The sequence below is a fragment of the Colletotrichum gloeosporioides genome, assembly GCF_011800055.1.
Source record: "Colletotrichum gloeosporioides strain Lc1 chromosome Unknown consensus_45, whole genome shotgun sequence".
Taxonomy (NCBI): domain Eukaryota; kingdom Fungi; phylum Ascomycota; class Sordariomycetes; order Glomerellales; family Glomerellaceae; genus Colletotrichum; species Colletotrichum gloeosporioides.
In genome coordinates this window covers 298,354-313,998 of record NW_025544690.1, presented here as the reverse complement: position 1 = coordinate 313,998, position 15,645 = coordinate 298,354, and the positions used below count along the sequence as shown (strand labels likewise).

The following is a 15,645-nucleotide window of genomic DNA, read 5'->3' as shown; positions in this document are numbered from 1 at the left end:
CACACATGATGCCCTGTAAACCACAATGTCAAGAATTGGACGACGCCCATTCCATGTCTTCATTCTTGACTTGTGTTTAGTGATTCACTTCTGCGTCCTATTATCACTCCTTTTCTTCATATACCTTAACCTCTTTTCATTCTCATTCCATTGCATACCTTGTGTCTGTAGGTAGGGTACCTTACCTTGGTTGGAAGGTAGTCCAGTAGTGGGCATTACACACAAGAAGCCCGAGCTACCTACATACCTCCTTTGGTAGCACTTGTCTAGGACTTACAACTCAGGTTGAGCACCACGGGTCGATACAGGCTTGGAACTTACCTAGAAATCATTGTCAAGGTACCTAGGGCGTCGAATAGACACTGCAATGGATGCCATAATAAGCGTGTGCTCTTAGAAGTCGCCGTCGTCCAGAACTCTTCCTTATCCCAAATCCACTGGCAAAGAAGGGACCACCAAGTACCTTTCTGCTAGCGTCGCTGCCGTGGTACATCCCCAGACTTTGCGTTCAGGACACTACACGGGTGCGCCCATCAACTTCCAATGCAGGGGGCGCTCGACCCATACTTTTACCACAATCAACCAATCCAAGAAGCTTGCTGGCGTGCCGGGCGGCGCGATCTCGACTTCCAGTGACCCTTCGACGTCAGCTCTCGATACTCCAACTTCGACATCTCTTTCCATCTCAACGTTCGAAGACGACGACCTGCATGATCTAGCCTCATCACGAGCTGGGTCTCACTTGAGAAAACTGACGGCAGACAACAAGCGATGCCTCCCGCCGCGAGCCAGAAGGGCACCGGCAAGAAGGCCGGGCCCAATGCCATGCGACAGCGCAGCCGCAATACGACCCCGAGCTCCGTCGTTCCATCTGCCAGCCTGCCCCCCATCGAAGCCGTCGACACCGACTATCTCGAATTACGCGTCGAACAGTTCCGTAATCTCAACTATGACGACCTTGTTGACCAGGGCGCGTCTAACGCCGTCATCCCGGACTCCAAGAGCCTTGATGGCATGATAGCTCGCCTCCAGCGCTTGCAGGAGACCATAGACAGACGGAGCAATTTCTGCGACAGGGGAATGCGCATATTGGCGAGCACCCGTAAGCAGTATATCAACGACGTCGACGAGGACGCCAAGGAAGGTGTCAAGGCCGAGGGCGATTCCAAAAAGACAGGCAAGACGAACAAGAAGAAGAGGAAGGCCGCAGATACCCTGGCACCCCAGGATGCAGCAGTCGGTAGGTCACCAACCTCTTTCGGCCTTGCCTGGCCTAGTGTCCTTTTCACTTTTTTTCGTGCTCTTGGATTATTCGTGGGGCATGCGACACTTATTGGGATTTCACTTGTTTACCGCGAATCATTCTCGTATTCACCACCGTACTGACTTCACCCGCTGCTCCAGAGCGGTCATCCCCGCTTCGGGAATCCACTAAACCACGAAAGCTTTCGCGCGACAACGACTCGGCCAGTTCTTCCCTGTCACCCGTCGCACCCGCCACTCCGTCAGCAATGGAAGTCGACAACAAAACAAAAGCAGAGGAAAATGAAGAAGAGGAGGAGAGCTCAGAAGACGAGGGCGCGCCGCCAAAAAAGGCACAGCCCGCTGCTCACACTTTCGGCGACGATCCCTCAACCTTCCCCGACCCGACTGTCTACGAAATTCTCCCAACGAAACCCGGCATGTCAGCAGACGAGCTGAGGCAGATTTACTCTGTCGCCGTGTTCCCCCAGAGCGATCTGGCCGATCTCATCGCAGGAGATCCGCCCGACAAGGATTTTAGTAGCGCCAAGCCCAGTAACCAGATCAGCTTTTCGACCTTCTCGACGTACATGGAACCATACTTCCGACCATTCGCCGAAGAGGATCTAGCATTTTTGAGGGAGCGCGGCGATCGCGTGACGCCCTTCCACATGCCTAAGAGGGGCAAGAAACACTATACCGAGATTTGGGCAGAGGAGGATGGCGCCATGTCACTCGACAAGCCCCCGAACGCGCGCGAGCAGTTGGCGCCCAACCAGGCCCGTGGTGCCATTGATAACATGGACGACGAGGTGGCGGAAACCGATAAGCTGTCCGTGGGACCGCTGCTCTCGCGGCTCATGCAGGCGATGCGACCCGAAAACCGACCGCAGGCCGATGAAGAGAAGACAGGCGTCAATGGTATTACCAACGGGGACACGGCCATGAATGGTAGCGTAAACGGCGACAACGGAGATGCGCAGCAGAGTTTCAGCGACGATAAGGCGCCGCCAGTACCCCCGGCAGCATTCATGCCGGAATCGAACTCAGAGGCGTGGAAGAAGGCGTCACATCCAAAACTAGAATACACGCAGGTCGATGAACGAATCAAGCAAGAGCTGAGACATATTGGCTTCTTGCCGCAGGAAGGAAACTTTGAGGGCGAGTACGACGGCGCATTCGACGACGAAGTCGCAGCCAGATTACGACTCCTACAAGGTCGCCTGCGAGAGCAGATGCTCATCAACGGCGCACGCAAAGCCAGACTTACCGAGCTTGTCAAAGAGCGCATGGCCCACCAGGAGTACCAAACCATTCTGGAGGATCTTGATTCCCAGGTCCAGGCCGCGTATCTGAAGAGGACGCGTACTATGGGCAAGAGTAAGAAGAACAAGCGTCCCGGCGGCGCGGGAGGCGGAAGCCATGCCGTCGGCGGCGCGGCTGGCATGGCCAGGCCGGGCATTGGCGATATGACCAAGACGCTCATGGAGCGGCGCAAGCGTTGGATCGATACTATAGGATCAGTATTCGATGACGAGAAACTGGGCAAGGTTCCGCGCAGCTCAGAGCCCGACTCGTCGATTTTCAGGGCGGGGATCATGGGTGATTTGATGAAGAAGGAGAAGGCACAATGGGACGAGGAGGTTGAGGAAGAGTAAACGGTTGCTCTGCGATGTTCAGTGTCTAATGAATCAGTTTGACACCTGTTATGACTAGTATCTCTACTTTATGGGTTCGGTTCCGGTGGGAGGCAGGCAATACGACTTTTTACTGGGCACAGTCGACGGCGTTTGGACATTCATAGAAGCAGTGAGAGAGAGAGGTCTAGTGCGAACGTATAAGGTGTTTTGGGAGTTATTGATAGCAACTATGGCTTGACCAGGTCAGAAGAACAAAGATACCGGTTACTCAACCCAGAACTGCATCCACAGCCAACGTTTCGCCATATCCAAGTCGACCAAGTCAGCCTCGACATAGGCGCCCCTCTACCTCCTTGAAGATACGTCTGCGTTTACCAAACACTGCCAGGCGCCGTGGGCTCGCCGTTCAATGGCCCTGCACCTCTCCAACTCGGATTCATTGAAAGCCAGAAGCCAAATTGTCGGTTGTAAAACCCTCGAAAAGGCGGATTAAGCTCCTCGACGGCTTATCTAAACATCCACCCCTTTTGGCTTCCTTTTCTCGTTGTCGATTGCTCTAAAACGGATAAGGGTGCGGTATGATGGATTCGCTGCTCGTCCTACGGCACTTATCCAAGCTGCCGTATTTGTTGTGAGCTGGTAACGTTAGCCAACCCCGTCGTCAAACACTCGAAAAGATGGGAAAGGGGCTACTCACTGGCTTCCCACCACGCCGCTGAAACCATGCCTCTGTTGCAACCAAGGGCGGATTCGAATTGCCACACGAGCTCGCCGTCGCGTGCGTTGTCTTTGCCACAGTAGTGATGATACGCATCATGAGACCAAGCCGCGCAGCTGCAAGTCGATGATAAGCAATCGATGAAGCTTCAGAAGAGTCTACATAAGAGGGGGACACTCACTGGACTCCAAACTGTTGCAGTCCTTTCCAGAATTTGCTGCATATCTCGTCAATGTCTGCATTGTCGGGGAGGTTTGTCGTTCTGCCTGAGTATCGGCGAGACGAAGGCGCGAACTTGGTAACCCCATAGAGGTTCATGAAGCATGAAGCCTCCGGGTTGCGCATTCTGCCTTTCCCGCCAGTAGGTTCTGCGCTGACGAGGGAGAGGAGGGTCACCCCGAGTACGAGGAAAGCTAGCTTTGAGACCTTCATGCTTGACAGGAGATTGATGACTGAACTTGGTGGGATGCTGATGTTTGAACCTGATGGGATGCAGATGTTCGAGATCATTGCTGTGTTGACGGTCACGAGAAGAGTCTTATATAAAGGTGGAAGGTTCACGACTAGAGAAGATCAGGTTGACTATCGAGTTGTCTTCGCAAATTCCAAACTCTCTGTGCAGTGGCTGCTTGAACTGCAGAGATGACATCGTGGCTGCTGCACTCTAGAAAAGTATTGACATCGAAGTGGAACGGCACATCTTTCTCGTTCTGTTTGCGGCTGAGGCAGAACGGAAAACCAAACAGACTCACTTCTTCTCGCAGCCAATTCTGCCGTACTTGTTCTTGGTAGCCTCCCACCATGCGGCCTCGAGCATCCCCGTGTTGCAAGCCAGGCCGGTCTCGAATTCCCACTCCAGCGTGCCCTTCTCGGTGCCTTCGCGGCAGAACTGTTTGAACAGCCCAAAAGACCAGACCCTGCGCGGCGTGTTAGTCGGCAAGCAGGGCGTCAAATAGTTCCCCAACATCTGCAGGACAGAGGAGACAGGAGAGGGAGAGATCTTACTGGCACATCCAGAAGTTCCTCAACTCCATCCATAGCGTGTGGCACACTTTGGGAATATCATCCTCAACATTATACGCATTGACAATGTACCGGTAGTTGACCGGAACCGGCTGGCCGCCGATGTGAATCTGGCCAACTTTCTTCCGATGGCACCAAGGTTGTTGAGTATCCCGGTTGTCCAGGCCTGCGAGGACGGAGCAGATTGTGCTGGCGATGAGGAGTGCCGACAATTTCATCATGGTCAGAGGAAACCCGGGGCGGCCCAAAAAAGTTGGCGATGGTCAGAAGCAGAGTTGACCAGAGGCGAGAAAAAGGCATGTGATGTGTATTTTTATCAAGAAGAGAGTACGGTTGTTTACCCATATCCACCCATCCTGGTTACACGGATCGTGCGTCTTTGGATGCTTTCGTGGTGACAATCACACGTAGTTCGACTCGAGTAGACAAGAGAAGAATAAAATGGCAGTGGCGACAGCGAGTGTTGTACAGACCATGAAAAGGTTAAGTAAATATTTCTCATTCTCAGACTTGAGCTTTTTTGACTCAAGCCTTAGAATGAATCGCCGGAAACAACACGACGAAACATCTTCAATGAGTTGAATGAATGACCAAGTCTTTTGCAGTCACAAGATGGAGAAGCATACCGGCCTTCTTGGCCATCAGATGTGGCCACACGGGTTGCGGATGCTGGATTACAGGCAGCACGAACATGCGGAAAATGGAAAGAAATCCAAACTCCTGGAAAAGTTGTCATACATCTTGGCATAGTCGAGGCCCCTCGGAAACAACCTGTTCTTACTTTTCACAATCATCCCGGCAACGGCATTGGCCCTCCTGAACAGCCAGACGATGTCCAATATGGCAAAGTGTCTTGACCCCGAGAATATCCAAGGTATGCACTGCTTCCTATTGGCAGAAAGTCTCGGTTTGTTATCTGGCGTAAACTCCAAGTGCCCGGCCATGGTGAAGCTCGCCTAGCGAGGCTTCGACATCCAAACCAACATGTTGGGTATTCAGTCTGTTGTCGGCTTCTTTTCAGGTCATCGCGGCATTCAGGGCTACGAGGGATGCAATTTCGTTATAGTTGTCTTTTACATTGTCGCTTTGTCGCTTCTCTCTTTGACGAGCTCCCTGAGAAGGAGAACTGCCCGGATCAGAGGTTACATGAAGTACGGCCTCGGGCTCCAAGCCTTTGCTTGGGCTTTGTTCTGGATAGCACGTCTTCGTACCCTTAACTCTTCGCCATCGTCCATTTCGACTCATATAGTACTCGTACTGGCAAGACTTTCTTCAACCGACGTGGGTGCCAGGTCTTTGAGAAGTAAGTGATAGGCAGTCAGTTGAAGCCCCGGAGATACGGCAAGCGTGGGAGGTTTCAATGGAGACGGGAGGTGGTGTTCGGGAAGTCGTCGACGGCCCGGTGCATGAGACGGCGCTCAAGCTTATCGCCTAAAATTGGACGTAATGCCTATTAGACAGAAGCGAGGCGTGTATTGGTGGTTCTGTGCCTGTCGCCCAAGGGCCTTCCTTGTGTGGGGTAGCTGCTCGACGGTGGGCAGTTGGTGGGGGGCCTATCAGAGCCTGCCCTTCTGGGAACTCACCCAAGGGCCCGGGTCTTATCAATCATTCCACTTGGCCGCCGGTCCAGGCCCGAGGGCGGCCACCAGCGCTTTTTTTTCTTCTTTCCTCTTTCTCCCGTCTGATTGACGGGCCTGGGCGCGGGCGCACATGCTGACTGCCGCTATCTCTGGCAGGAGGTGCTGGGGGACGGGAACTCTGGTCTGGTCTGGGGGGTGGGCGCCACATTACCGTCTTTAGCTGACTTGAGGAATTCAATCTCTTTCCGTCCTTCTCATCAACAACTTCCCCAGACTTTTGTTTGTTTTGCGTGTCATTGAGAGATTCTGGGTTGAAAGTCCCAGCTCGCCAGGATGCATCTCGTACCAAAAGAGGTCTGTACCCCAACTGTCTCTCTCGCGCGCTCTCTTACACATCCCTGTCGCCTTGGCGGGCCAGAGCAAACTGAACGGCACGTTAACGGGGGACGTCGTGATTGTAGCTCGATAAGCTCACCATTTCTCAATTGGGCTTCCTGGCCCAGCGGCGCCTTGCCCGGGGCGTCAAGCTTAACCACTCGGAAGCAACGGTACGAAAACCCCTCTACGCGGTGATATCGCTGCCGTCTCATCTTGCGTGCACTAACACCAACCGCAGGCTCTCATCGCGAACAACTTGCAAGAGCTCATCCGCGATGGCAACCATACCGTCGCCGACCTCATGAGCCTGGGTGCCACCATGTTGGGAAGACGGCATGTTCTCCCCGCGGTGTGTAGTACCCTCCATGAAATCCAAGTCGAGGGCACCTTTCCCTCAGGAACCTACCTCGTGACAGTCCACAGTCCCATCTCGACAGACGATGGTGACCTGGCCCGCGCCTTATACGGGAGCTTTCTCCCTATCCCTAGTAACGACCTCTTTGCCTTGCCCGAGGTGACAGTATATGAACCCAAGAAGCAACCTGGCGCTGTGGTTGTCGCCTCAAAACGAGTCACACTCAGCGAGGGCCGCAATCGCATCAGACTCAAGGTGACGAGTAGAGGTGACCGTCCCATCCAAGTCGGCTCACATTACCACTTCATCGAGACGAATCCCCAGCTGGAGTTTGACCGTGAAAAGTCGTATGGCTACCGCCTGGACATCCCGGCCGGCACCTCAGTGCGTTTCGAGCCTGGCGACGTCAAGACTGTGACGCTTGTCGAGATTGGAGGACACAAGGTCATCCGCGGCGGCAACAGACTGGCAACAGGAGGCGTCGAGCTTTGGAGGGCAAAGGAGATTGTCGAGAAGCTTCAGCTGGCCGGCTTCGCCCACGCCCCGGAGCCGGAGGCCATCCTCAACTTCACCGAGCTGTACCAGATGGAGCGCTCTGCCTATGCGACCATGTTCGGCCCCACGACCGACGACTTGGTGCGTCTCGGCAGCACCGATCTTTGGATTCGGGTTGAGAAGGACTTCACCGTGTACGGAGACGAGTGCAAGTTCGGTGGTGGTAAGACGCTGAGAGAAGGAATGGGCCAAGCGACGGGCCGGCCGGATTCGGAGTCATTGGACATGGTTGTGACAAACGCGCTCATCGTCGACTGGTCCGGCATTTACAAGGCGGACATCGGTGTCAAGAACGGCATGATCTCCGCCATCGGCAAGGCGGGCAACCCGGACGTCATGGACGGCGTGACGCCCGGCATGATCGTCGGCAGCTGTACGGACGTGGTGGCCGGCGAAGGCAAGATCATCACCGCCGGCGGCATCGACACCCACATCCACTTCATCTGCCCGCAGCAGGCGAACGAGGCCGTCGCGTCGGGCATCACGACGATGCTCGGCGGAGGCACCGGCCCCAGCGCCGGCACGAGCGCCACAACCTGCACGCCCGGCAAGAACTACATGCGCGAGATGCTCCAGGCCTGCGACTCGCTGCCCCTCAACATCGGCATCACCGGCAAGGGCAACGACTCCGCGCCCGAGGCCCTGCGCGACCAGGTCCTGGCCGGCGCCTGCGGCCTCAAGCTCCACGAGGATTGGGGCACCACGCCCGCGGCCATCGACACCTGCCTCAGCGTCTGCGACGAGCTCGACATCCAGTGCCTCATCCACACCGACACCCTCAACGAGTCCGGCTTCGTCGAGTCCACCATCAACGCCTTCGCCGGCCGCACCATCCACACGTACCATACCGAGGGCGCCGGCGGCGGCCACGCCCCGGACATCATCTCTGTGGTAGAGCACCCTAACGTGCTGCCCTCATCCACGAACCCGACGCGACCTTACACTCGTAATACCCTGGACGAGCACCTTGACATGCTCATGGTCTGCCACCATCTTTCAAAGAACATCCCCGAGGATGTCGCCTTCGCCGAGTCGCGCATCCGTGCCGAAACCATCGCCGCGGAGGACGTGCTCCACGACCTCGGCGCCATCAGCATGATGTCCTCCGACTCCCAGGCCATGGGCCGCTGCGGCGAGGTCGTCCTGCGCACCTGGAACACGGCGCACAAGAACAAGGTCCAGCGCGGGTTCCTGCCCGAGGACGAGGGCACCGGCGCCGACAACTTCCGCGTCAAGCGCTACGTGTCAAAGTACACCATCAACCCGGCCGTCGCGCAGGGCTTCGGACATCTCGTCGGCAGCATCGAGGTCGGCAAACTGGCTGACCTGGTCGTGTGGGACCCGGCGTGGTTCGGCACCAAGCCCACCCTCGTCATCAAGAGCGGCCTCATCGCGTCGGCGCAAATGGTAAGCCTCACCTTCACTCACCCTCCACTCACCACGCCTTGTGACTGTTGCTGACTTCCCACCCAGGGTGATCCAAACGCCTCGATCCCGACGGTGCAGCCCATCATCGCGCGGCCCATGTTCGCCCCCCTGGTCCCGCCGTCGTCCGTCCTCTTCGTCTCCGCCGCGTCCATCGAGTCGGGCGCCATCGCATCCTACGGCCTCAAGAAGCGCGTCGAGGCCGTCCGCAACTGCCGCAACGTAGGCAAGAAGGACATGCGCTACAACGACAGCATGCCCAAGATGCGCGTCGACCCGGAGAGCTACGTCGTCGAGGCCGACGGCGAGGTCTGCCGCGCCGACCCGGCCGAGGAGCTGCCGTTGACGCAGGCCTTTTACGTGTACTAGAAAGAGAGAGTGAGAGAGAAGAGGAGGGAAAGCAAAGCAACACAACGCGTATTCAACTTGGCAGCAGCAGTAGCATGGAGTCAATGGAGTAGCAAGGGGAACTTGTAGTCGTCGGTGGGTTGGATGAGTAACACGGCATATTAATTGTTAAGCAAGTGAGGGGAAGAAGGGAGCACGCAAAGCACGTCGTTTGGTTTGGGAGAACATTGTTGGGGAAGTTGGCAAGCATGAGCATGGGAGTCTTAATGACATGGATATACGCAGTATGGATCAGCCAAAAAAGCAATATAGCCTCCTTTCTTTACCTTGGCTGAAGAGCAATGAGTTTAAACATGCCACTTTTCATTGAAACGCACGCCTCAGTCTGCAGCGAGAAGCGATGAGATCACTTGACTACCTTATCTACTGCAGTTAGAACGACATGAAGAGCCTGCATGGGTCAAGAGTTCAGTCAATCGACTCAAGTCACTCCTCAACTACGGTGTTTGAAACTCCCAAGTCACATGAGATGAACGAGTAACGATCAATTCTTTGTTGATTCATGTCCGTCATAATACATACAGGACACCCAAAGGGGTTCAACGTATAAAAACAAATGCCGACCAGACCAGATCCCTGAAGCCGTCGATCCACCTCGCTCACCATAGCTTGAGCGTTTTGTATACCTCGCCTACCCTTTGAGATCCTTAACCACGCCTGTAAAAAATCATACACGCCATGCGCAAATGTGCGCAGCGATTCCAAGGACCCAAGCAGAAGTGGTCCTGTTCCCCAGTCCGGTCCTTTTGGCGCAACCGCCAACACTACGGGGCCACCAGAGGCCAGCAACGAACCGCGAGCAGTGAGGTATCATCTTTGCAAAAACCCAGAAACCCAGAAACCAGAAGAGAAGAAAAGCGAAAGAAAGACGACGTTTAGTTCTTCTTCTTGCTGCGGCTCTTCTTGGCAGTGGCAGGCTCCTCAACGGCGTCGGCAGCCTTGGTTGATGTGCGGCGGCGCTTCTTGTCAGGGCTGGCGGGGGTTGTGGTGTTCTTAGCATCGGCCTCAGCGGCCGGGGTGGCAGTCTTGCGCTTGCGGGTGGAGGCAGGCTTCTTGGGGGTCTTGACGGGGGCGGGAGCCTCCTCCTCATCGTCATCCTCGCCGACGGCATCAACGGAAGCGCCCTGGGTGAGCTGGTCGGCAATAGCATCGTTCTCATCGGCAACAGCCTCAGAGGGAGCAATCTGGATGCTGTGCTCCTCGGCGTACTTCAGAGCAGCCTCGTCATCCATCAGCCTGGCATCTTGGTTGCCACCCTGCTTGTAGGCATGGACGCGGGCCTGGTACAAACGCAGGTTGTACTGGTAAGCATTGTTCCAGCCAGCCTTCTCGACAGGGTTCATGGCCTTCCAGCGGCGCTGGCCCTCCTCCTGAACAGCACCCTTGGGAGCCTGCTCACCAAGGTCGCTAGCGATGATGGGGCGGGCAGTCTGCATGTACAGGAAGTAGGGGGTCAAAGGACGCTTGGGAGCGTTGGGGTCGTGGGTGCGCTTCTTGCGCTCCTTCTTCTCCTCAACGGGGGCAGGCTGGTAGGGAGCGCCAGGCTGGAGAGCCAGGGTTGGGAGCCCCATGTTCTGGGCGACGGCATGCTCAAGGTTGAGAAGAGGAAGGTCAATGCCGGGAATGCCCTCGTTGGCAGGCTCGCCAAGAAGCAGGCTGGTCTGGCGGTAGTAGTCCTCCGAGAAGTTCTTAATGAGCTCAAGGATGGTGATGAGGCGCTGGTGTACCTGGACAGTATGGTCAGCATCTTGTGTGAAGCAAGTCTTGGTGTGTATGAAAGTCAGGAGTGAAGCTGTAGCTGAGCTTGAGAGCTTGTGTGGGTCTCAAGTGCAAAGCAAGACGCGGGTTCGACATGGGAACATGTAAACATCGGCGGTGGTGCGCCGCGTCTCGCGCAAAAAAGGAGCTTTGCGAGGAGCAGTTAAGGCCTGCTCGATTGCGGAGACTTGGCATTCGCAGGAAAACTGTGCGAAAATTGGACAGATAAAAGAGAGAAATTGTGCAGAAAAGCAGGACGCGCGCGTTGATCATAGGTGTAATGTTTTGATGCTGAGAATCGAAGCGCGTAGGCCCTGCAAGGTGAAGCTGGGCGGACTCGACTCCGGGGCGTTCTCTCCGTTCTTGTGTCGGTCCTGGGACAGGGCTGGGACAGGGAAGGCCGAATATTCGGTGGGAGTGAATGGGCAGGACGTGGTAAAAATCCTCTTACCGAATCGCGGACGCGGATGAAACCCTCGACATCAATGTGTCTGTGAGGGATTTGGACGGGAGCAACAGGCTGAGCAGGAGCGACGGGGACAGCGGCGACGGGAGGCTTGGGGGCCTCAGCGGCGACCTTCTTGGATGGGCGGGGCATTGTGATGGTGTTTTTGGCGAGTGTTGTTTTTAGGCCAGTGGGCGCTGTAGTGAAGATGCTTTGATGCGCGACGATAGTAGCGAAGCTCGCTGAAGACGTTGGGGGTGGTGGTGGAGGAGTTTGGGAGAGGTGCCTGGGAAAGTGAAGAAACGGGGGAAAAAAGAGGGAAGGGAAGGGAGGTCGGGGGAGGGCCTGAGCCGAATATGTAGTGCAGCCTGCCGGGGAGGGGGTAGCGAGTGATCTGGTGCACTCTTGGGGGATGGGGGGGCCGCAGGAGGGGGGAAAAATTCGGGCAGGTGCGAGTCCGCCCAAATAAAATAAAAATTGGGAGTGACGGGCCTGCCGCTGGTGGTCAGCCTGGCCGCTGCCCAGGGCTCCAGCCCAAAAGTGCAGCTGGGCCAGCTGTCCCGATGTCCAGGCCTTCCGAACAGCAGCCCTTTTCTCCTCACTGCTCGTCCCCCCGTCACTTTTGGGGAGCTGTCTTCTGGCTCCCCATTACGAACCTTCTCTCGTTCAATCACATCATGCGACACGTAAAAAGTGCCTGACACCCCTGCAGCCCCCCGAGAGGCGGCATCCACCCAGGGCCTCTAATCAGTAAAAGACGAGAAAAAAATCCCTCGACCATCGCCCGATCGGTCTCTCGTCTGGCTCTGCTGCCCCAGCCAGCAGCAGTAGGCAATTGCTGATGCGCTTCCCCTCAGGATCGTGTTTTTGTTTTTTTGTGCACTTTCATTGTGAGCGACCCTCTCCACCTCTGGCACAGGGCAGCAGCCGCAGCAGCAGCAGCAGCAGCACCTCGTGCTCAGCGAAATCTTTGCTCCAGCTCCCTTCAGCCCAGGTGTCCTGAAGCTCCCGGTTTTCTCAGAACGCACCCATTTACCGCAAAGTGTCCGTTTCTCAGCAGACTACGGCAAACAGCACCCACCTGCCCAGACGGCTACCTAGGTAGCCACAATGAGTCCAGAACAGCACAAGCACACACAATCCAGGCCGCCTCAGACACCCTACACGATCACACCCCAACGCAGGGCCATTGAGAGGGCGAGGCTTGGTGCTGCAAGCTTTCCTCTACCGTACCCGCGGCCCGCCTGGCACTTCCCTTACCTCCCGGTCACCGCAAAAGGTGGCAGGTACCTGCAACAGGTACCGTACCTGACTGAGGTGACTGGACTTCGCTGCTCTCGACGTGCCGCCCAGGACCTAAACCTCCCGACCACCAAAGCCTTGTTGTGCCTTTGCTGTATTCTGCTATCGCCCAACTTGCGACGCGTTGGCAATTGCTTCTTATTCTTGGGAGCAGCCGTATGACTTTCTGGGCATTTACTAACTGTCCAGATCGATGCGAACACGTGCATCCCTCGTTCGTGGCCGTTGCGGATGTCTCAATCCTCTGGGCGCGCCCTCTATCCTGCTGGACCTCGATCTGATGCTCTGGCGATACCTGCACAGAACTTCCAGCGGAGTGGTAATGGTGACGGGATACTTTTCATTGCGCCCAATTTTCTGGCGGGCGCCCACATTTTCCTGCGTGTGCACCATCACACCTCAATTAGCGATGTGCCCAGTCGCCCAATGAGGGGCCCAGGATGGGGGCACTCGCTGTGGCTTCGCCTGAGGGGAACCCGGAAAGAACAACAAGAAAAAAACAAATCCGAGCTGACCAGGGGTGCGAACACTCTGTCGGCCTCCTCCAGGTAAGGTACCGTACCTGCTTCGGCGGGACTCTCTCTCTCTGGGCCGCCCAGCACATCCGAGGCACCTTGCCCATTAAAGCAGCAAGACCTCTGCCAGGTCAGTGTTGGGTGCCTGTCCCCGCCTGTGTGCCTGAACAGAGCGGCCGCCGTTGAAGCGATGGGCTTGCTTCCCTCTTGTCTGACCTGAGGAACCTCTGAGTCGAACACCCCCAAAGCCCCCGAGAAAATCCCTTCTTCTCCCGACCACCCCCGACAGCGGCCGACAGCGGCCACAATCTGAGGCCTTCCCCACTGTCCTGCTTATTGCTGCTGTGTTTTCCTCCAAACTTCAGAGCGGAAGCCCCGTTATCGCACCACCAGGCTTCCACCCTTCGACCCGACCTGCTCGTTCGCGTCCCCAAGGCCCAAGGGCACACAAAGCAAGCTGTCCTCGTCAGCGGTTGCCTTGCTCCAAGTCCCCTCAAAAGGCACAATCTCACTGAGGTGCCCTCCTGCCGAGGCGCTTTCCCTCGGCCCTCCCCTTCAGATGGCTCCTGGGTAAGGTACTTTCAGCGACGTACCCCATATCCAGTCGACTCAGGCCCAGCTGTCGCTGAATTGTTGGGAGCCTTGGGTCCGTCGATTCCCACGTCTGTTCTCCTCCCCGCCCTCTCTTATGTCGGGCCTGAGGGATCAGTGATCAGCCGGAAAAGAGAGAGGACCACGTTGAAAGCGGGGTGCGTCAGAAGGCCGCCTGGAGGGTTTTCCATCTCCCTCTCCGTCTCTCTTTCTCTGTAGACTCTGTAGATTTGCCGCTGATCCCATCCACACGCCCAGCGCCCTTCGTGCCCCCCTCAGAGTCTCAGCTGTGGTAGAACTTGTCCCTCCGTCCAGACTCTGCTCGCTCAGCGCCGACTTCTCAACCCATCGCTGTCCTTTAGGGTCAACAGCGTCTCGCTTCACATGCCAACATTCCATTCAGAGGCGCCCCGTTTTGACCAGCAAAACCCAGCAATCTGCCAGTGACTTTGGTGACTGAATGATTCCTCTGCCATCGACGACCCGAGCCCCAAAGGCCTCCTGGGCAGCGCAGGCGTCTTCCACCACAGCCGTCTCGTCCTGTTCCCTCCTCCTCAGTCGATGCCGTCGTAATTAGGTGATCGGTTCAACTGTCCAGCGCCTACAAGAACTTCGGCATGATCACTGGACCTGTCCAACTTGATCAAGACCTGGTCTCGCAAGTGGACGCTTCTTTTGACGTTCCCTCCCTACCTACCTACTAGGTCATTACTTGGTCCTTTCGACGGCGTCGAACTCGGCTTTGGGCAGCCCAGATTGCTGGCTTTGGCCAGCATCCCCTCTGTACATAGGCACCTACCGGCCTCGCCTCTCCATCTGTCTTGGATCCCGCGTTCACTCTGATTTACATTCGCATACGCCAGCTGTTCTCGATTCGACTCGAGCGTCGCTAACTGTCCCCCAGCGTACCTTACTGTAGGCATGTGAGCCGTCAGCAGGACTGCTCGGTCTGGGCATATACAGCAAGCTTGAAGTCCCGAATATGCTCTGATCAAACGAATTGTGGTCTTTAGATGTTGTGATGTGAGAGTTATCTTGATCAATACGCTTTTGAGGAGATGTGCAGGCGGTGGCAACGCGTACCCCAACACGCGTTGTTGTTCTACGCACATACTCTCCGCACAACGGCAACGCAATGCCGCAAGTGACCACCGCCTCGCTGGCCAGGCACAGCACATGGCTGTAATAGCAGCTTCCCCATAGTGATGTAGGTGATGGGTTGCCCTGTCACCGAGGCCACCGATTAGTCACCGAACTTCACCGAGCTGAGCTCTCAGCGCTGGCCTAGTGCATGTCTGATGCGACACATTATCTGCCTGCTGCCTGCCTACGTGCGCGATTCTTCCATTACCTGGGTACCTTAGGCAGCGCTCATGATAGCAGGCCTTGGAGCACGACCTCTGAGCAAAAAAAGGGTATGTCCAAGACATTCGCCGATGCAGGACATAGAATTGCGCAGCCTACCACTCTGATGTTAGATGATGAACCACACGATACTGCGTAAACAACAACCCTCCAAAAGACCACCTCCTCTGCACAGAGTTCAATGCTCAGAGATCATGTTGCTGGTGATCTCCGTATCTGACAGGGGCTACTATGGCCATTGGAAACTGAATCGCGCGCATGGCTCCTTGAGTGACTCTGGCTGGTCGATGAGGCGGCTGCGCGACCACGTTTTCTCGCTTACCTGCCCGAACCACAACATCGTGG

At 56.1% G+C, this 15,645-nt stretch overlaps 5 protein-coding genes across 5 annotated transcripts; 2 read left to right on the top strand and 3 right to left on the bottom strand.

The window, feature by feature from the left end:
- Positions 1 to 771: 771 nt before the first annotated feature.
- GCG54_00002072 (Chromatin-remodeling complexes subunit NGG1) lies at positions 772 to 2,900 on the top strand (the record flags this gene model as incomplete). Its single annotated transcript, XM_045402171.1, has 2 exons — positions 772 to 1,240; positions 1,405 to 2,900. The coding sequence occupies 2 exons, from the start codon at positions 772 to 774 to the stop codon at positions 2,898 to 2,900; spliced, it is 1,965 nt and encodes a 654-aa protein (XP_045264453.1).
- Positions 2,901 to 3,438: 538 nt separating this feature from the next.
- Positions 3,439 to 4,032, bottom strand: GCG54_00002071 (uncharacterized protein; the record flags this gene model as incomplete). The annotated part of the gene is made up of 3 exons (XM_045402170.1): positions 3,439 to 3,518; positions 3,580 to 3,716; positions 3,782 to 4,032. 3 exons carry the CDS (start codon positions 4,030 to 4,032, stop codon positions 3,439 to 3,441), a joined length of 468 nt encoding a protein of 155 aa, XP_045264452.1.
- A 316-nt stretch (positions 4,033 to 4,348) lies between these two features.
- Positions 4,349 to 4,841, bottom strand: GCG54_00002070 (uncharacterized protein; the record flags this gene model as incomplete). Its single annotated transcript, XM_045402169.1, has 2 exons — positions 4,349 to 4,517; positions 4,606 to 4,841. The coding sequence occupies 2 exons, from the start codon at positions 4,839 to 4,841 to the stop codon at positions 4,349 to 4,351; spliced, it is 405 nt and encodes a 134-aa protein (XP_045264451.1).
- A 1,695-nt stretch (positions 4,842 to 6,536) lies between these two features.
- Positions 6,537 to 9,285, top strand: GCG54_00002069 (Urease; the record flags this gene model as incomplete). The annotated part of the gene is made up of 4 exons (XM_045402168.1): positions 6,537 to 6,557; positions 6,665 to 6,751; positions 6,820 to 8,898; positions 8,965 to 9,285. The coding sequence occupies 4 exons, from the start codon at positions 6,537 to 6,539 to the stop codon at positions 9,283 to 9,285; spliced, it is 2,508 nt and encodes an 835-aa protein (XP_045264450.1).
- A 914-nt stretch (positions 9,286 to 10,199) lies between these two features.
- GCG54_00002068 (uncharacterized protein) lies at positions 10,200 to 11,680 on the bottom strand (the record flags this gene model as incomplete). The annotated part of the gene is made up of 2 exons (XM_045402167.1): positions 10,200 to 11,051; positions 11,534 to 11,680. The coding sequence occupies 2 exons, from the start codon at positions 11,678 to 11,680 to the stop codon at positions 10,200 to 10,202; spliced, it is 999 nt and encodes a 332-aa protein (XP_045264449.1).
- Between the last annotated feature and the right edge of the window lie 3,965 nt (positions 11,681 to 15,645).